The sequence below is a fragment of the Camellia sinensis genome, chromosome 14 (genome assembly GCF_055761805.1).
Source record: "Camellia sinensis isolate YWXY chromosome 14, ASM5576180v1, whole genome shotgun sequence".
Classification (NCBI taxonomy): domain Eukaryota; kingdom Viridiplantae; phylum Streptophyta; class Magnoliopsida; order Ericales; family Theaceae; genus Camellia; species Camellia sinensis.
The window spans coordinates 136,742,871-136,764,870 of NC_138974.1; the positions used below are offsets into that span (position 1 = coordinate 136,742,871).

At 35.5% G+C, this 22,000-nt stretch overlaps 2 protein-coding genes across 2 annotated transcripts; both read left to right on the plus strand.

The window, feature by feature from the left end:
* The first annotated feature begins 10,264 nt into the window (after positions 1-10,264).
* On the plus strand, positions 10,265-11,000 carry LOC114315451 (uncharacterized). Its single transcript, XM_082905309.1, has 2 exons — positions 10,265-10,820; positions 10,900-11,000. Exons 1-2 carry the CDS (start codon positions 10,265-10,267, stop codon positions 10,998-11,000), a joined length of 657 nt encoding a protein of 218 aa, XP_082761435.1.
* Positions 11,001-18,383: 7,383 nt separating this feature from the next.
* Positions 18,384-20,226, plus strand: LOC145806705 (uncharacterized). Its single transcript, XM_082904322.1, has 2 exons — positions 18,384-19,487; positions 19,575-20,226. Exons 1-2 carry the CDS (start codon positions 18,498-18,500, stop codon positions 20,172-20,174), a joined length of 1,590 nt encoding a protein of 529 aa, XP_082760448.1. The 5' UTR covers positions 18,384-18,497; the 3' UTR covers positions 20,175-20,226.
* The last annotated feature ends 1,774 nt before the right edge of the window (positions 20,227-22,000 follow it).

Consider the following 22,000-nt stretch of genomic DNA (forward strand, 5'->3'; position numbering starts at 1 on the left):
AAAAAAAATCGGCCACAAAAAAATATTTTTAATTGACTATAAAAAATAATTTTATTTTAACGAAAAATATTTTTCATTAAAATATTACCCCTACTTCTACCAAATAAAAAAAATTCATTAAAAAAAATGAAAAAAAATTTCCCTATTTTTTTCACTGACCCGCCTGTCCAAACTTATTTCCCCTCTTTTTACCGTCTTTCCCCCCATTTTTTCATTTCCTTTCAGGTTTGCAGAGCCCCTGTTTCGAAACAACACGTCTCTCTCTCTCACGGAGGCGAGCGACGAGCGGCGAATTTTGGTTCGAGTTATGAGCTCTGAAGTTGCTTCTTCAGAGCTTCTTCACCAATTGCTGGGACCAGAAAATGTGCAGCGTTGGTGTCTGGGTTGTCCTCTGTTACTTCACCAACGATTTCATCGTTCAACGAGGTTCCAATCAGCCAATCTCTGTTTTTCTTTGTTAAAAAATGGTTTTGATTTTTTGGTTTTTGTTTTTTTGTGCGATTCTGATTTCTATCTATGTGGGTTTTCTATGTGGGTTTTGATTGTTACTTTGTTGGGTATGGTTGGGTTTGGCTGATCATCACTGGTCGAGCTCCTGCTTTGCCTTTGTGGGCTGTGAGTATCATCATCCATTCGATTCGGTTCTATCTTTGCATCTATCTTCTTTCTTTTTTGATGACTTTTTTTTTTTTTTTCGTTCTTCTTTTCACTTTTCACTTCACTTTTCCTATTTGTCTTCTTTCAGATCATGTTAGCTAGAATAGCGATTTGGGTTGTTGCTAGTCTTGCAAGATTCAATATTGTTATTTATTTTTTTATCTGAATCTTCAAAGCACGTTTTGTGATTACTGTGTGGAATATTCATGTTCATGATTCCTAGTTATCCCAACCATTTGGAATTGATCATGGTCTAGTGATCTATTCTGAATTGATTCAGATTCTGTAATTGATCTTAATTTTTGAATCTATGCATCTGTTGCACAAGTTGCTGTATTTATTGATTCAGATTCAGATTCCTAGTTATCCCAAAATTGTAATATTGTAGAGAGTTTCACAAATGATTCAACATTAGGGTGAAAAGGGTTTAACAATTTATTGGTAAACTTTTTTCTGTATTTTCTGAGGTGAGCTAGCTTGCCATATCATGAACCTATTGGTTGTTCTGTTGGCTTGTCTATTCATCATGATCTGAACTTGCTGATTGCAAGACTAAGTGAGTTTAATTTGCAGGACCACGTGATTCTGCTATATCAATGTGTTCCACATGTATATGTATCTTTTCTACATAAGCTTCTCAAAATGTTTGTGGAGTCAGAACTTATCATTGGTATTAGTATCGTTGGTAATATTTACAAGTGATGTCTGTTCTTTTTGCCCCAAATATTTGAATATTACAATTCAAACAATCCTTTTTAAGTCCATTTCACTTATTAATCCTTTATTGTTGTTTTGGGGTTATTTCCCATCACTTTCTTCAATTGTGTTAGGGAAACATTTTCCTTTAAATCGAGCTTGCATGGTTTTATAGGAAAGATGACAGCAGAATATGAATGCTCATGAGCATCCTATTGACATCCTAGATGAAGAAGGAACTATTAATCTTCCATAATTAGTGATTTTGCATTCAAGTCATGCTTATAGTGAGGGAATCATATTGACTCAGACTTATTTGTGATGTTTCTCTAGTATGCATCTTGTGGTAATTAGAAATTGGAAAATTTTAGTTGATAACCTAGAAGAAAATGAAGAAAGTCACATGGTCTCTACGTTTATTTATATTTGTTCAACGTTTATTTTTATTACCTTTAATTTGTTCAATCTTTTAGATTTGTCTCTGTTTTTTAGTTCTTGTTAGTGGTATATATATATATATATGTCATGTATCTATGTTTTTATCTATTTATATCTATCTATTGTAGATTGAATATATATATATATATATATATTTTTTGTTGGAGAGCTTTATTCAGAGCGATTTGTGATTTGTTTATTTTAGATTGAATATATATATTTGAAGTGTTTTAAAAAACTTGTGTTTGGTGTTATTGTTGTATCTAAACTATGTATTGTTGGGCTGCTTGTGTAGGTTTATTTATAAGATTGGAAGTTTTAATTAATGATGGTTCTTGGATTGCAGTTGATTATATATTTCATTCTTGTTTTTTGGGCTTTTAAATTTCTCTCTGAGTTATGACTCAAAGGACAACAAAACAGGGTGTACAAAGTTAGAAACTTGTGACACTTTATTTAGGATTAATTACACTTTCCATTCCTATAATTTGATTAGAATTTTACTTTAGTTCTTATGGTTTTAATTTGAACAATTTGGTCTTTACATTTTAAGTTTAGTTTTAATTTAGTTCTTTTGTCTAATTTTTTATTAATTTTGTTTACATGTACATCTTAAAAAATTAAGAAATATTTCAAAATTATTAATTTTAGTATTCTATTTAGACAGAAGTACTAAATTAAAATTGTACTTAAATTGGTTTGGCTAAATTGTTCAACTTGAAACTATAAAATAAATTTTAAATCGAAATAAAAGGATGGAAAGTGTAATTAACTCCTTTATTTATTATTTTTTTTGAAGTTGTTTATTTCTGTGTTTAATTATTTATGGGACAATTGCAAAAAAACAAACAAAAAAAATAGATGGCATTGACACCAATTTGGCAGTGATGAAGGTCTTGCTAATATTACTCTTATCACTGATTTGTTTGTTTTTACTTTCAGTTTGTTTTTATTCCATCTCTCCTCTTTCTCATACTCGTCTTCTTCTACAATGTGTCAGCCACCAGGGCCCTCACCATCGTCATTTTTCGGAGCATCTTCAACTCTCCCTAGCAACAATTGCAGGTAAAAATCTGCTGTATCACTCTCACTCACTCAGTCTCTGCCTGTGTCTCCCTCTCACTGTCAATGTTTGTGTTGATGTTCGCTACTGGGATATGTGGAGAATATCATTTCACTCTGTTGTTTGTGAAGTCCCCCAATCTATTATTTGCCTTGGAGTGTGTTATTTCTCCTCTTTCTTTTAAGTATCCCTTTCTATATTGGCAAATATACGTAATGAAAATCAAATTTTTTTTTTTTGCTTTTATAAGTTATTTGTAAAATCGAAGCATCATTGGGGAACATTTTTAATATTATAGTTAAACTATCAAAAAAAAAAATTTGTTTGACACCTCTTGTGATATACATTTTTAATATACATTTTTAAAATGTAGCATTAAAATTGTTGCCACTTTAGGTACTATTACATGTGAAATTTTTTAATTTAATTACCCATTTCAAATATTTTCATTAAAAACAAACCTAACATTATTTCTCATTTTCTTTGGTATAGATGGATGATGGATGATCTCGTGCATGAAGCTAAATTGTACAAGACTACTTGGCAGTATAAGCATTTTTGGGAGGATTAAATATTTTTGGATGGATGTGTATCGATAACAAATATTAGTAGTTTTATTTGTTGATAGTTGCGCATGGATAACAAATAGTTATGTTTCAAATTGTTATGCTAGATGGATGTGACTTGTGAATGAAAATTTAGAATAGTTGTATTGTGTCGAATGTTAATGAATTATGTATTGTGTCGAATGTTAATGATTCAGTTGATTTGAATGATGTTTTAAAATTATAGGTTTATTATGGATTGAATGAATTATTAGGAATTACAGGCGTATTGTTTTTCTGCTTTTGGTGACTAATTTATTAGTCGCGACAAATAAATAATTTTTTTTTCGCAAAAAATGACAATTGCCCAAAAAATACATCTATTGTCGACCAAAACAGCTCTTGGTCGTGGAATCTCACTTTTGCCGACCAAAAGTTTTGGTCGCGAAAAGTAACAAATGGCGACCAAAATTTTTGATTGTAGAAACTATTATTTAGCGATGAAGAAGTTTTGGTCGTTGAATGTAATTTTTGCCGACCAATTTTGTTGGTCGCTGAAAGTAATTTTTGCCGACCAAATTAGCGACTAACATGTATGGTCGTTGAATGTAATTTTTGCCGACCAAAGTCCTTTCGCGACTAAATAGGTTAGTCGCGATAATTATATGTTTAGCGACCAACAACTTAGTCACCAAATAGAACGTTTTGCTGACTAAAAATCTTTTTAGTCGCTAATTACTTTCCGCGACCCTCAATTGCCGACCAACTTGGCGACCAAAAAAATTGGTTGGGAATATGTTTTGCCGACCAAAAATGGACTTTTAGCGACTAATTTTTTGATCGGTAAATGTGTTAATTCTTGTAGTGTCTTTCACTATTTCTTTCCAATATTAAATAAATGACGGAACTTATTGGTTTTTCTCCTCCCCCACCTGCCCTTCCCTTTGTTTTTTCAAAATTAAATTGAAGAACCCTAAATCATGATTAGTGGTTGTTCCAAGATTATAACTTAAATTTTAATTATAGTTTGGCCTTGATACATTCACAGGGTCTAAACTTGAACAATATGCCTTCTTTCTCCATTTTCATACGTTCACAGATTTGCCTCTACATGGGTTATAGATAATTTATATATTAAAGAACAAGATAATTAAAGGAATTATCTAATGAAGTGCTTGAGTTATTATGGGAGTCTACAACTTCACTTCCATATGTATCCACTAAAAAAAATTAAAGTTTTAGAGACCAATATTTAGGGACAAAATTATTTTTTAGAGACCAAATATTTTTGTTGCGAAAAGTATCGTTGTTATATTTTTAACAACAAAAATTAGATATTAGTGATGAATTATTATCCTTTTGAGACTAAATTTTTTGTCTCAAAAAAATAAATTATTTTGAGACTAAATTATTTTGTCCCTCTATTTATTAGTGACATTTTCAAAATTTTATCGCTAAAAGCCTTATTTTTGATTTTTCAGGACGATTTTTTAGCGATTATCCCCACAAAGATAGAAATTGGTTCCTAAATGTCTTTTGCAACAAAATTTTCACTGTTAGAGACTACAAAATTTAGTCTCTAAAACTCTTATATTTTTTAGTGATCATATATCCTCTATGGAGAAATAGGATAGGTAGCATTTTGAGTGTGGGAGTTTTTTCGAAAAATCTCTGCAAAAAAATATCTTTGTTCTTCTCACCTAGGCCACCATTATTGAATCTACGAATTTGGAGTGTGGATACAATATTGAGAAACTCTTATAACTTGACAATTGACAAAAAATTTTGACAAAGGGTCTTTCAAACGAGACTCGTAATTCAAGTTATCTGATTCAAATAGTTTCCGGTTGAAATAACATGATTACTCACATCTTTTTCTTCACACACACACATACATACATATATATATATATATATCAATCAGACCAATGGACGTTGATCTACCAGCAACCAAACTCCCATTGCATCACATGAGACCGGAAGGAAAAAAATAATATAATAAAAAGAAGTTGATGCGGTCTGTGTTTTTATATGCACGAGTTTTCCCATTGTCTTTAATGATATTGAAACACTAATTATATTGGCCATAATAGTATAGTATTGACCATACATTAATAAACAAGGATATCGAAACTTTAAAATTTCATTAGGTAAAAAAAAGTAATGCCATAAACCCCAAATATTCTATTAAAAGTTTTACTAAATGTCTTACATAGGTGTGGGACCCACACAATGTGGGTTCCATGTGGGTCTCACATCCATGTGAGACATTTGGTAAAACTTTTAGTAGAATTTTTGGGACCTCTAGCATTTTTGGTAAAAAAATTGATGGTGCCATACTCATGAATTGATATACTAATTAATTAGTGTATTAATATAGTCATAATATTGTCATTTTAAAAATATGACCTCATCCATTATATAAATTAGAGTAATGCTAGAGACTCTAAAAATTCTACCAAATGATTCACATGGGTGTGGAACCCACACAATGTGGATCCCATGTGGGTGCCATATATTTGGTAGAATTTTTTTTGGTAAAATTTTTGAGGTCTCTAGCATTTTTGTACAAATTATGAAAGAAAATAATTAGGATCCAAAATATTCTACCAAATGTCACACCATGTGAGTCTCATGTTCATTATGAAAATCCAAAACCCTTAAATTATGTCACATTATTTGTTAGTATATTAATTAATATATAAATTGGTGTATATAACATCATTCAGTAACAATATAAAGAATAATGCTATACGTACGTACCAATTAGTGATATACACTGATTGATATACCTTTGAATTGGATCATCCCATGCAGATGCAGTGCACAATCTTCCCCTGTAATTTCTCCTTAAATAATGTGATCGTTGCATATAATAATTACAAGCACACCAGGAGTCCTGTTCCAAGTTGTTATCATCAGTAAATTAATCTGGTGGTGTTACATACACCAATTAGTATACTAATTAATGTACCAACACTAGTTATGATATTATTATTGACCTCACTCATTAATCACATTACAAATATCAAAAACCTCTTAAATTATGTCACATCATCAATTGATACACTAGTTAATATACTAATTGATACATATAGTATTATTCAAATTTATCTCGAGAAAAATTTAATTACACCTTTTCATTTTTTCCAAATTAGCCTATCACCCGTGCTATGCACGGGATAATTATATATATTTATATTTGTTTTAATTTTTTTTAATATATAAATTATGTTTTTTTAAGATTTTTTATAAAAATAATTTAGCAATCTTATCATTAACCATAGTATACAGGAGAAATTAAAAAAGCTACTGCAGTAACTATGCAACAGTTGTATCTATAATTATTTGTATGAGGGGATTTTAAATGCTAATCAGAAATTTTGACCAAATCAATAAATACAGGCATGTGGATTGAAAAAAGTTAATAAATACTGATCGGGAGATTTTGATCAAATCAATAAATGCTAAGATTTTTTTTTTAAAATAAAAAATTTAGAAAATTAAGATTGAAAGATTGGAGCTCCCACAAGGCTTGGGGTTTAGAAAACTTATTTTTCTTAATATATTTACAATTATCTATATATGTGAATTGCGATTTTTAAATGTCTTTTTTTTTTTAAATGTCTTTTTTTATATTATATTAAAGTTTAATATTTTGATAATAATCATATGTGTTTGACTTTTCAAGAAATTAAATGTCTTCTTTCTTTTATTATATTATATTAAAGTTTAATATTTTGATAATAATCATATGTGTTTGACTTTTCAAGAAATTTTTTTTATGCTTGTTTTTAATGCATTAAAGTATTATTATGAGGGATAATAATCATATCTGTTGGGACTTTTCAAGGAATTCATATGTGTTGGATTGCAAATAATTTTTTTTATGTTTGTTCTTAATGCATTAAAGTGTTATTATGAGGGTAAGACATGGGGGTTGAGAGAAGTTAATAAATGCTAAGGTTTTTTTTTTTTATAAATCAAAAAATCAGGAAATTTAGATTGGGAGATTGAAGCTCCCACAAAACTTGGGGTTAAAAACCCCATTTTACTTAATATATAGTATAGATATAGATAGATAGATATATCTTTTTATTTTTATTTTTGTGTGGTTTCTATTCTGGTATTTTTTTTTTCAATTTATTTAAGATGGAGTTGTGGGTATCTTTTTTTTTTTTAAATTTAATTTATCTGTGATTTCTATTTGTTTTTAATTATTATTATTTAGGTAGGTTATGATGTGAGTTAGATATGTGATAGATATGTGAGTTTTATTGATTTAAAGTTTATTTAGATAAACTTTAAAGATTTTTTTTTTAGTATTTTAGTTTTTTTTGTTATGTTATAATATAATATATAAAATATAGGTAGATATCTACAATTTTAATAAAAAATATTATCTGATTTTTTGGGAAAGAGAAAATGAATGCAAGTTTTAATATTTTTTTTTGAAAATTTGTGAGAGAGATTAGGAGTGAGAGATTATGAAATATTTTTGTTATTAAATAAATAAATCAATCAATAGTTTTTTTTAATCTATTTTGTAAATTAAAAATCAATAATTTTGGAAAATTGATTAATTTGTCCTATTAAGTGATTTAAAATTTTGATAGATATACATAAAAAAAAAATACATAATTATATTATTAAATCATAATTCAAATTTAGATGTTATATCTTTTTGAGATCTATAGCTAAATTATTATATATATTTTTTTATTTTTGTGTGTAACCATAGTGTATGGGAGAAATTGAAAAAGGTGTTGCAGTAATTATGAGAGAAGTCAAAATGGATTGTGGGTTGGGAGAAGTTAATAAATGCTGAGGTCGGGTTGGAAGAAGTTAATAAATGCTGAGATTTTTTTTTTTAAATCAAAAAATTAGAAAATTAGGATTAGGAGATTGGAGCTCCCATAGATCTTCGGGTTAAAAACCCCATTTTGCTTAATATATAGTATAGATTAACATATCACCCGTGCTATGCACAGATTGTATTTACAATTATCTATTATCTATATATGTGAATTGTGATTTTTAAATATTTTTTATTATTTTAAATGTCTTCTTTTTTTTATATTATATTAAAGTTTAATATTTTGATAATAATCATATGTGTTGGACTTTTCAAGGAATTAAATATTTTTTTTATTATGTTATATTAAAGTTTAATATTTTGATAATAATCATATGTGTTAGACTTTTCAAGAAATTTTTTTTATGTTTATTCTTAATGCATAAAAGTGTTATTGTGAAGGATAATAATCATATGTGTTGGGACTTTTCAAAGAATTCATATGCGTTGGATTTCAAAGAATTTTTTTTATACTTGTTCTTAATGCATTAAAGTATTATTATGAGGATACGACTTGGGAGTTGAGAGAAGTTAATAAATGCTAAGAATTTTTTTTTAAATCAAAAAATCAGAAAATTTAGATTGGGAGATTGGAGCTCTCATAAGGCTTGGGGTTAAAAACCCCCTTTTGCTTAATATATAGTATAGATACTAGCATATCACCTGTTCTATGCACGGATTTTGTTTACAATTATCTATATATGTGAATTGCGATTTTTAAATATCTTCATTTTCTTTTTAAATGTCTTTTTTCCCCCCTTTTTTATATTATATTAAAGTTTAATATGTTGATAATAATCATATGTGTTAGACTTTTTAAGGAATTAAATATCTTTTTTTTATTATATTATATTAAAGTTTAATATTTTGATAATAATCATATGTGTTGGATTTTTCAAGAAATTTTTTTTATGCTTGTTCTTAATGCATTAAAATGTTATTATGAGGGATAATAATCATATGTGTTGGGACTTTTCAAGGAATTTATGTGTTGGATTTCAAAGAATTTTTTTTATACTTGTTCTTAATGCATTAAAGTGTTATTATGAGGGTAAGACTTGGGGATTGGAAGAAATTAATAAATGCTAAGGTTTTTTTTTTTTTCAATCAAATATCTTCCTCTTTTTTTTTTTTTATATATAAAAGATTGGGCAAATTACATATACCCCTCGAGATTTAGTAAAATTATAGATTTCCCCCTGAGGTTTGAGAAATTACAGATACCCCCTGAAGGTACTATTTACATAACAAATTAAGAAGCAAATTGTTATGAAAATATAAATCTCATGGGGCAATTTGTTATGAAAATATAAACCTTAGGAGTATCTGTAATTTCCGAAACCTCAGGGGATATCTGTAATTTAGTTAAATCTCGAGGGAGGTATATGTAATTTGCCCTATATTAAAGTTTAATATTTTAATAATCATATGTGTTAGACTTTTCAAGGAATTAAATGTCTTTTTTTTTATATTATATTATATTAAAGTTTAATATTTTGATAATAATCATATGTGTTGGACTTTTCAAGAAATTTTTTTTATGTTTGTTCTTAATGCATTAAAATGTTATTATGAGGGATACTAATCATATGTGTTGAGACTTTTTAAGGAATTCATGCGTTGAGACTTTTTAAAGAATTTATGTGTTGAATTTCAAAGAATTTTTTTTATGCTTGTTCTTAATGCATTAAAGTGTTATTATGAGGGTAAGACTTGGGAATTGGGAGAAGTTAATAAATGCTAAGTTTTTTTTTTTTTTTTTTAAAATCAAAAAATCAAGAAATTTAGATTGAGAGATTGGAACTCCCACAAGACTTGGGATTAAAAACCCCTTTTTACTTAATATATAGTATAGATAATGTAAATTAATGCACAGCTTGGAGTCCTTGGTCTCCCCTGATTAATGCACCCTTTCAATTCCATCCATGATATACTCACTCACCTGTATATGTGATCTCTATATAATCACTGAAGCTCAGGGTTGAGGTACACATCCTCAGAGAAACAGAGATGGCAAACAAATACATGGTCCATTTCTCTGGCAAAACCATCGAAGCAACCGTCACTGACAAAGCCTCTGTGGTCGAAGAGTGGGTTCGTGAGGCTCGTTCTCTGCACGTTGGACAACATGACATGATTGTGGGATTGGACTGTGAGTGGAAACCAAATACCATAAGCTCAATGAACTACAGGACAGCCACATTGCGGCTATGCATCGGCACAAGGCGTCGTATAATCCAACTCTGTTACATTGACTACATTCCTCAATCCATCAAGTTCAAGAGTTTCCTCAGTGACTCAAACTTTACTTTTGTTGGTGTCGAGGTTGGGGACGATGTGTCGAAGCTTAGGAATGAGTATGGGCTAATTTGCACTAGCACTGCTGACATTCAAGCTCTGGCTATGTCTCGCCGGCCGTTGCAGTTTTATCGCATGCCTGGTTTGAAATCCCTTGCTTATCTATTGGTCGGTCTTTCGATGGAAAATCCTATGCATGTCTGTAGGAGCAATTGGGAGGCTAGAGTGCTTGATGAGAAGCAGATTGAGTATGCTTGCATTGATACTTGTGCTTGTTATAAGATTGGTCGCAGGCTACTTAAATAACCAATGTGACTGTTTCTCTGCTCTTTGAATTTTGTTTTCAGTATGTCACAAATGTTCTGGGTTGTTGAGGAGTTTTACTGATACTGATTGGCTCGTCTACCATCATATTATTGTGGTTGGTACTGAAGTGCATGATCTTTGAAACATGGAACAAACTTAGAACAGAACAGCTAAGTCATTAAATAGTTTGTCACTGCATACTGTTCTATTGCCTATCAAAGTAGAGGAAATATCATTTTTCTCCCCAAATTTTCACTCATTTTTCAATTTGACCCTTAGACTTTGATTAATATCAATTTTACACAATTTTTAAAATTTTGATCAACTTGATCCCTGCAATCACATTCCGTCTACAATTGGATGGAATGTACTAATGTGACACCAAAGTTTATTTAAAATTTCATTTTATCCCCCAAATTATACCTTAAAAAGTAATTTGCCCCCCCAAACTATACCTTAAAAATTAATTTGCTCCTCACGTCAGCACATTCCGTCCAATTGTAGAAGGAATGTGACGGTAGAGGCCAGATTGATCAAAATGTTTAGTCGTAAAATTGATATGAATCGAAATTTGGAGGTCAAATTAAAAAATGCATGAAAAGTTGAGGAGGTAAAATGATGGTTTCTATGCATTTTTTTAATCTTTCTATGCATTTTTTTTTATCTATGCATTTTTTTATTCTTTTAGATTCAATGATGTGTAAATGAGATTATTGACTAATGTTTAGAAAAAAATATAAGACATAATGTTATCTTAGATATTTTAATTAATTGTTTATTGTCTTTGGGCTAGAATAGTAATGGGTATGCAAATTTGCATAAGTTTTTACAAAAATACATAAGTTATCTTATAAATTCACATAAATTGAATGCAAATTCGCATAAGTTAATTCATACATATTTGAGAAATCGCAACTTGACGTAAGTTCTCACATATATACGTAAGTTACCTTATAAAATTCCGTAACTTAAACACAAATTTATGTAAATTAACCTATAAAAACTTGAAAAATCACTATTTAACATAAGTTCTCACAAATATGCGTAAGTTACCTAATAAAATCGCATAAGTTAACCTATAAAAATGTATCCTCCTAAAAGAAAGAAAAAAAAAAAAAAAAACTAAGCTTTCTATCCATAATTTCATGGCGAGTATATTAAAACCATTCTCTTTATAATGCATTTAAATTAAGAGTGTTACGTGCAAATTGCACACATGTATCACTTTGTCCATACATACAGCACATATTTGGAAGGACTTGAGTAAGATTTTGTTAATGTTGTATCTGGATGTTGTTGGATTATAGTAGGAATTTGTGGAATCAAATGAAATTAATGTTGATTTACCATAAATTTACAATAAGTGGTGAAATGAAACAAAATTTGATTTTTCTCTTTTCTATTTTTCTATGGTGAATCTAGTCAGTCAAAGGTTACACTCCGTTTGAATGAAAGGGTTTGGTAAGAAAAAAAAAAGAAGAAGAAATTATGAGAATATAAGCCTGCGTTTGGTTGTGTTTTGTAAATGTGATTTGAAAATATGAGTTATATTTTGAGTTTGTGTGTTGTAGAATTATGATTTAAGTGTAAAAAATTTGTTTGGGAAAGAGTTTTGAAAATAGTTTTGGAAATAAAATTTGATTTGAGTGGGAAATTATTGATGTGACATTTGATATGTGATACAAAAATTTACAACTCATAACTAAACATACAACTCAAAATTATTTTAAAACACATAAAAAATTTTAAAAATTTCAGAAAATATTTTTCCCGATTATATAAATCAATTGCAAAAAAAAAAAAAAAAAATCTGAAATTCAGAGGACATTTGAGTGGACATCCGGGTGGACTTCCACAAGAAAAATTTTCAAAAAAAATGCGGTTGATGCACAAAGTTCTCTGCAGAGCTCGTGAAAATTGATTTCAAAACCATAACCAAACATCATACTCAAACACACGTGTAGAAACACGTTTACAAATCACAACCAAGCAGAGCCTAAAACTCTTTCATTTGTTTAAATAACTAAGTAGGTGAGAAATGGTGAAAGAGAGTAAAAAACTTTCACCAAAGTTGTGTTTTATTTTTCACCAAAAGTGATGAGATTTGGTGAGAAAAGAAAAGGGTTTAATGAAACTTTTGCAAAACACCAAAATTACCCTATGGTGGGAGAAATTGAAAAAATAGCTTATTAACGTGGAATGTTATTTTGGTAAAATGAAATAAAATACTTCTCTCTCTCTCTCTCTCCCTTTCTTATTTACTCTATTGAACAAGATAGGTGATAAATTAATTTTTTTTCTCTTTTATTCATGTAAACACAATGGTGTAAAACTGTCTCGACCCCAACTCGCCCCTAGAGATTAGAGTAGTGACTGACAAGTAATCATAGATTACCTTCAGCCTCAAAAACAAATTCAATCATAATATAATATCGGGGTTTAGCGAAAGTAATAATGAAATATAACTAAGTCCACTGAGCTGTGCATATATGATAAATTGAGATATTTAAAACATTTCATAATACACTTTAATAATTATACATATACATAGGCATATCTTATACAACCCAAGATCATACAATTAAGACTTGACAAAATATAAAGCTCAAGCCTCATCACGAAAGCACATCTTAGGTGGTTTGACCAAAAGGGCGGACTCCGAGACAATCTCTAATGCTGATCTTCTAGTTGCTCACCTACATACATACATACATATATATATATATATATATATAAATTGTGAGTTGGAACCTAGTGAATAACAACAACACGAAGGGATAATGAATGTTGTCCAGTAATGTATATAAATCACAGTATAAATTCCTGATTAAGAGTTTCTTAACATATTAGAATCATCCTCATCTTTGTAAACAATCATACGTGGTACATCCAATAGCAAAACATAACAAATGGTTATATAAGACCAGAACAAATAAAACAGATGGCCAAATCAGAACAGATAACCATGAAGGTTAGACAGATAGTGCCCAAGGATTGGAACTAACAGAGATCTCTGACAACAGATACAGATGCTTAAGGATGTCACGAATACGAGTCAGAAAAGATCAATCATTCATTCATTTACATAGACTATCAGTTCAGAAACATAACATAACTTGTAATTCAGAAAATACTTTTTGTAGGAGAGGGTTCAAGAAAGGAGTTGGAAAATTCGAAGATCGAATTCTCTAGAATATGATGAGAGGCTTAGATTCTTCAATAATCTCAACTTAGGAACACAACAACAAAGGAGATGATGGAGATAAGAGATTGGGTGAAGAAGAAGGCAAAATGGCTAGAGAATAGAATAATGGCAAGGCTCTCCCATTGATCTCCCACTTTCGCTATCAAGGTTGATAATGGAGAAGGGAAATTAGTTCTTTCCCAAGAGTTAAAAATCTCCAAAATTCGTCCCTTGTAAAGCTATGGGTGGGTGCTATTTATAGGCACCTCATGATGTAGGATGGAGCCCATGTGCAAGGCACATGGGGGATATTCTCTCTAACCACCTTGTCCGAGGAGGTGACCTCTCCGAGGAGGTGACTTCTCCGAGGATGAGAAAACCCCGAAGAGGAGATCACTCCCTCGGCGAACCCTTCTTCTTAGCCACACCTAACCAATGATCCCCAATCATCCCAAAGGGTCAGGGGTAGTCCCAGAGGACGTCCTGCCGCAAAATATTGCCGAGTCTCATGGACCTCCCGGGGTCGTGCCACCTCGACCCGGGTATAGGCTAGTTTAACCGAAGAGTGAATTTATCTCCACTCACCGTCCTCGGGATCGGGTCCTTTGTTCGAACTCCATTACGCCCATGGTTCTGGCGCGTAGATCCCGGAAAGCTCCGAGCCCGCAAGTGTTCTGGGACTCATTAACGGAGCGACTTCTAGATTGCGTCTGAATCCGTTCAAAGCCAAATACTTCGGATCTCTAGATTCGTGGGTCCGAATCCTTTCGAGTCCGAGTGCCTCGGATCTCTAGGCTTGCTTAATACCCTTTCGAGTCCGGGCTCGAGTAAGTCTCTAGGTTCGTGGATCCGAACCCTTTCGAGGCTTAGAGCCATTCAGCCCGTTTGACGGCGATAAATCCAAGCCCACCAATCTTGGACTTGCGATAAATTTGGGCCCACTAATCTTGGGCTATTGGGCCTAAATAATTTAGTGGGCTTAAATTAGCTCCTCTTACATTTGCCCCTTGCGTGTGCGAGAAATTGTAATTTTCTCGGACATGCATACTGTCATTTCTTCGACCCTGCGTCGCGCCACGTTTTCCAAAAAAAAAACATGTTGTCACGACAGAGCCTATGGATAAAGTTGATGACGCACTTCAATTTACAAAAAAAATTGACAAGCAAAAAATTTATTTATTTATTTATTTATTTATTTATTTATTTATTTATTTATTTTTTTTTTTTTTTTTTTTTTAGCTCACACGTGCCTTTGTTGTTTGGCACACACGGATAATACTCTTTTTTTTTATTTAAGGAAAGTGCCAAAACCCTAATCCTTACAAACTTTGCACAGCCGCCGCACCTACTCTCTCTCTGGATCGAGAGGCCATCTTCCTTCTTCTTTCTTTTTTTTTTTTTTTTTTTTTTTTAAACCGAGAGACCACACCAGGTAGCCTTGTTTCTTCAACAAACCAAAGGCTAAAAGTGTGCACACTGACTGCCATCACAGCCCCGATCAACACCACTGACCTGTCCTAGCTCCGGCTGCCGCAGACGTCGCGACCCAGTCACCGACCTATCCCAGCGTCGTGACCCAGCCACCGACTAGTCCCCGCGTCGCGATCGCCGCAGACGTGTGATCTAAGCTGCTACCCACCATTGCTGCTTCACTTCAGCTTAGCGTCCTCAGAGATTCGGGCATACTGGATCTCGGTTTTTGCTCCCACAGCCACCGAAGACCACCACTGCTTGCATGTCGCCCGTCGTCCTAGCCCAGGCACCGCCGTCGGCCTGCGAAAGAGTCACTCAAGGCACTGTCCCCCGCGCGACCACCCCAACTCGCGCGGCCTGCACGCTTCGCGTCTGACCCTTTCGGTATCGCCCACTGCTCACGCCGTGACTCCGGACACCACTGGTGCTGCGACCCAAAGCGCCACCAGCTGGCGCTATTACCAACCCAGTTCGTCACTGTCCAGCCCGTTGTGAGTGCATGATGTTATCTGTGGTATCTCTTGGTAGCAATCCCATGTTATTAAGTAACATTGATCATTAGTTTTTATATCATACTCTGCATAGATGGCTTATGATGTGTATATATATATATATATAATATTTTATTTTATTATACATATATGTTATTTTATTTTATTTTATTTTATTTTTTCGAATCTGCTGGAGCTTCTTTTTTTTTTTTTTTACTTTGCTGCTTGACAAACTTTGGGCAAATATATATATATATATTGATTATCATATATATATATATATTTTTTTTTTGTTTAGAGCTCGGATTACCCACATTAGCCTTGGCTTGTGCACAATCAATTGCTGCTTCCGGCTTCAGTTTATCCGACGTCGACCACGCACGTTCGCCCTCTCAACGCAACGTGTGTGGTCTTGCCCAACCTAGCTCCACATTGCTGCTTCCGGCTTCAGCTTATCCGACGTTGACCACGCACGTTCGCCCTCTCAACGCAACGTGTGTGGTTTTGCCCAAGCCTAGCCCAGTCTTGTTGATTACAGTCTGTAAAGCCTCTCTGATTTCAGCTTAAATTTCCAGTATCGGCTTCGGACTTCACCTCTCTAACTGCCCAAATTTGTAAGTATGACATTCAACCCCCTCTTCCGAATATAAGTATATTTAAATATATATAAATATATTTTTGTGGCAATGTAGAGGGCCCAAGCAATCTGATGAAAATAAAAATAAAATAAATAAATAAAAAAAAACTGAATCTGAATATGGACTCAATTTTTGTGGCAATCCCAATGATATTTTTTTTTTAGCTCAAACACCGTGATTTTGGCCATATGGAAACATGCACTAGCACTTGAAACCTTATTGAGGTGCTTGGCTTGAACATAATTTGTTGAACTTTATCACCGAGGAAAGGCCGAATATAACTTGTTGACTAGTATTTGAGCTCCATTTTTGACATGGAGAGAGAAAACCCTGGACTTATGAATATGGACTTTGGAAAGGACATTCTTGTAATTTGCATAATGATCCATTGAATCTTGCTACTGATAAGCAATGTAATATACTTCGGATCTCGGGCCTGAAATTTACTATTGAACTTCACTCTGTCCAAATTTTTGAGCCCCGTATAAATTGGACCTTTAATATAGAACATAGTGACTTTAAGAAATTGACCCAATTGAACTTCATCATGAAGCGACCTATGACATTGCACCTCTTATTGATGATAGAAGACGAAAATCTATATGTTGATGATGCACCCATTGGTATTAAAATTTGTTGAGCTTGAGGAACACCCGAGAAAAAGAATTGTTGATGACTTCCGGGGTTGAACCTGGACTCTTGGTGTAAAAAAAAAATTCCTCGTAGAATTTGTTGAATTCATGGACTCTCAGATAAACGAATAGTTGATGCCGAAATTTCATTCGAATGTGTTGCTTTAATTCCAATATTCTGAATTTTAATACGGTCAACTCCTTACTATTTATACCTGTTATTTCAGCCATATGTCTTCTCAAAAGAAACCCGTAGTCTCGGGGTCATCGGAACCGGCTCTCATGAAAGAAAGGGATGTACCTCCGGCATCTGAGTGGAGGAAATCTCCTTATTTTGGTCGGAAGGATCCCTTCTGGCGGGCGGCTACCTCCACCACTTCTCTTCTATCTCCGAAGGCGGCTCCATTATGTCTCACTGAGGACACTGACTCTGGACATGAGGCCCTCATTTCTCCTTCCTCGGTGCTACGCTTTCGGATTGAGCGGGGGGACTTTCCGTACTGTTATCCTCAGTTCAAGGCCTTCTCAAACCCTCCTTTCGGTTGGCAAGAGTGGGTCGATGATGTCCTCTCGGACAAGAGCCTCTGTCAACGGCTTCAGGAGGCCCGGCTATTGATCCCGGTGAAAATATCTAGATCTCTATCCATCCGTCGCAACAATGCTAGCCTGGAAGCCATGGCTCTTCGGTGGAGCACCGAGACACACACCTTTATACTTGGCCAGCACGAGATGGGGCCCACCCTTGAGGATGTGTTCATGTTGCTGCGTCTGGAAGTGACCGGCCCTGATGCCTTCGACCCTGAGCAGACACCCCCCGAAGATGATTCTTTGATCCAATCTCTGAAGCTAAATCTTCAAACTTGTGGTCGGTGGAGTTCTGTTTTTGATGGTTCAGCGAGGAGGACTAGTCGAGTAAGGACAGACCGTGCCTCCTATACTGCATGGATCCGTCACTTCTTCAAGGATCTTCAGCCCTTGGCCAGAGATGCTGACCCTAACTCTTGGGAGTATGAGGCCGGTCCGATGTATGGCTCCAGGCTCTATTTCTTGGGATTTCTGGCTTGCTTCCTTTCATTCTTCATTCTTCCAAGCACACCTCCGGATTCCCTCAATCCTTTCGTCTTCCCCTTGGCTGTCAGGCTCTTCAGAGGAGATCGGATCCCTTTGGCTCCACTATTTCTTGGGAATCTCTACTATCGGCTGGATTTACTACATCGAGATATGGTTCGCTCCGTGGGTCGATATGAGCCTGTCTCCTTTATTCACAGCCAGTTCTTGCTATGTTTCTTCTTCGAGAGGTTCCCAAAATTTGCCCCTGCTCCGACTGTATTTGAGGCGGAAGTTCTTCGGGAGAAAGTGGATAAAGATGGCATCCCCGTGCTCGATACTGATGGGTCTCGGACATTTGAGAAAGCGAAGTCTTGCCAGCCGTTGATTACACGGTGGTCACGTACCATTTCCACCTTATCCTTGAATACTCTGGTGGATGATCCCCGACGCTTTGTGGCACAGCCGTATGTATGCCCACCTGTGGGTGTGGCCACACCGCTTATCTATCATGGTTCCTCCCGCTCGGTGTCCTTTCCTTTGCCGAAGAACATCCCTGCACCCTTTGTTGATATGCTGATTATGATCCGTCCGAGTTCATTACCGGTGTGGCATGAGGAAGGCGTTGATAGTGCCATTTATAGGCCTGACCGTGTAGCATGTCAATTCGGGTTTGATCAATGTGCCCCGGGGCCAGCACCTCATTTATTATCATTTTCAGAGAGCTACGGGCGCTTCAGTCGCCGGCTTGTACACACCGTGCTTCCCATATCCGGCTCTTTGACGATGCCAGGCTTGAGCCGAGTAGGGGGTTTCACCCCCTCTTTCAGGCGGTATTGGCAGAAGAATATCGATGCGTTTATTGCATTTGTCCAGAGCAGACCGACCGTATGTTTGCCTCCGCCGATTTATAAAAAGGATTCTTCTCTTCGGCTACCCGAGAGCCGAAAATCTGACCACATGTACGAGGGTTTCTTTACTTCATCTGCTCCAACTGACCCTTCTGCTCGGGCCTCTGCTTCTAGCTTGGCAATTACTTCTCTAGAGCCAGTCCCTTTGAATAAGGCCTCTGGTCCTCGGACAACCCGCCTTAAGAAGATGGCTCACAAGAGGACTTCTGATGCCAGTCCTTCCGCTCCTCGCCTTTCCAAAAGGCTTCATGAGGTACCCGAAATTCTTGATTTGAAGCTACTTTCCTTCTTGCGACTATACCTTCTAAAATGAAAACTTTTATTTGCCCATGTTGTGTAGGATCCTGCGGTTGTTGACGTTCTCGGTACCGTGGCTCCTGGCCATGCTGCCTCCCCCAGGCCGGACTCAGACTTGGACGACACCCTCCCTTTGTCTGCAAGACTTGTGAAGATGTGCACCCCTCGTATAGCAGTTATAAATGACGATGATGATGAGGCTGAGTCCTCCGATCATTTTTGTGACCTTATTCCACGCACGCGTCGTCATCGCCCTACCGTAGCTGAGGAGGAGCACTACCTTGGTGACGAGTTTATTGGGGCTCACCGTTCTGATGTTGAGATTGCTGGAGGGACTGATGCCACAGAAATTGATGTCGCGGGCCATGCTTCTAGAAGCGATGTAGAGATGAGGTGCGCCTCTGGGAATGGTGTGGAGGTGGATGTGCTAGAGATCTCTGAGACTCGCTCTGGCACTTATGGTGATTCTCATCCTCCGGCCCTCCTTCCTTCTTCAGGGATGACTGCTACTGTTCAGGCTTCATCAGACATTGAGATCGATCAGGTGGTCTCTACACGACCAAGTGACTTTGTTGATGCTAGGAGTCCTTCAGTTGCCCCTGCTTTGCATATTGATTCTCCCTCTGGTAATCTTTCTTTCTGAAGTTTGTCATTTACTTATATCTGTGAGAAATCTTTACTTAAATGACTTTCCTGTTCCCTACCTCTAATAAGGCCTTCTTATCTTTTCTTCAGTGTTAGCTGCTAATGGGGTCTTGCCTTCACCTACCTCAGACTCTGCTCCAGTGTTAGCTGCTACCGGGGTCCTGCCTTCACCTGCCTCGGACTCTGCTCCAGTGTTAGCTGCTACCGGGGTCCTGCCTTCACCTGCCTCGGACTCTGCTCCAGTGTTAGCTACTACCGGGGTCCCGTCTTCACCTGCCCCGGACTCTACTCCGACTCTCTTTGTAACTCCTCACGGTTCTCCTTCTCAAGGGGGAACACCTGCCTTTGAGACGATTGCCAGAGGTTCTTCATCGCCAGTGCCTTCGAATATTTTGGATTTGAATCTCAGTGATTTCCACATTGATAATGATGCTTTTGGTCTTTCCCCTTATCGTTCGGCATTCTCAGGCTCGGGACCTCTGCCAGGAGTTACCCCTCCGGGTGGTTCATCTAACCCGATAGACATTGGGGAGATTCCTGAGACTAGCAACTTTCCGGCCCCAATTCCTCCTTCGACTTCTGGCAAAGTATCATTTCTCCATTATTGGGTAGCTCCTGAGTTTGCTTCAGTTCTACAGCTTGTGCATTCAAGTTACCCGGAGACCTTTGCTTCATTTGCTTGCCAGTGTCCACTCATTCAGACTGCTCTTCTCGAGTCTTTTGCCACTATCTTATATAGCTTGGACACGCAACGGTTGTGTGACCTTAATGGAAAAGTAGTCGAGACGGCGTATCAGGGGATCTCTGACATGGAGCGTCACCAAGTGGACTTATCATGGCTTCGGAAGCGCCTGGATATGGCTTCGAACGCCAGTCATCGGCTGGAACTTATGTCTGTGCTTGCCTCTTATCGCACCTCTATAGATGAGACAAAGGCAACTCTTCGTGAACTTGAGTCGGGTTATGCTCAGGCCTTGGAGACTTTAGAGGCACACTCTACTGTTTGTCCTCCAGATGTAGATGTGACGGGCAGCTTCTTCGAGGGTGTCTTTAGGAAAGATTGAGTTTTTTTTTTTTTATCATTACTTTCTTGCCCCTTTCGATAAAAATGTTTTATCTAGGACAATGCAATGAAATGACAAAATTTTTGTTGTTTGGATATTTTCGCATTGTTTTCTCATTCTACTTGATAAAATATTTATTTCGAATGATAGAACAATCATATGCACATGTTTATAAAAGCTGAAATATTCTCATTAGTTCTTCAACTTTCTTGACAAAAGCATAATAGATTCACTGTAAGTGATGGGATAAAACATACACCATAGAGAAAACCAGCTTCTTCATAACGCAAGGGAAATACAACCTTTAGACAAAGTAAGAAAGTGAAAATGAATTTCAACATAGATGAGTCCAACTATGGGTAGTAATGCTTGATAAACTTTGCATTGAGCGGGCCAGTTCGGAAGCCGTCTTCAACCCTTACAAGTTTGTAGTACCCGCTTGAGCTTGCCTGAACCACCTTGTAGGGCCCTTCCCATTTTGGAGAAAACTTGGGTAAAGGCTGTCCTCGCATGATTGGGTCTACAATCTTCCATACTAGATCACCTTCTTCAAACTTCCTTGGTATCACAGTTTGGTTATAGGCTCGGGCGATGGACTCATGATACCTTTCCATGACTTTTGCAGCTCTGTCATGCTTTTCCTCTAATGCTTCCAATCTGGTGGTTCGAGGCTCCAATACCATCCCCGAGGCGAGAGCCATTCGAGCAGATGGCGTTTCCAACTCTATAGGTAACACTGCCTCGGACCCATACACAAGGG

Coding starts and splice junctions, on each gene's coding strand:
- LOC114315451 (XM_082905309.1), top strand. CDS start 10,265: ATGGCAAACAAATACATGGTCCATTTCTCTGGCAAAACCATCGAAGCA. Junction 10,821..10,899: donor GTATGCTTGCATTGATACTT/GTGCTTGTTATA, acceptor TTTTGTTTTCAG/TATGTCACAAATGTTCTGGG.
- LOC145806705 (XM_082904322.1), top strand. CDS start 18,498: ATGGTTCGCTCCGTGGGTCGATATGAGCCTGTCTCCTTTATTCACAGC. Junction 19,488..19,574: donor TTTCCAAAAGGCTTCATGAG/GTACCCGAAATT, acceptor CATGTTGTGTAG/GATCCTGCGGTTGTTGACGT.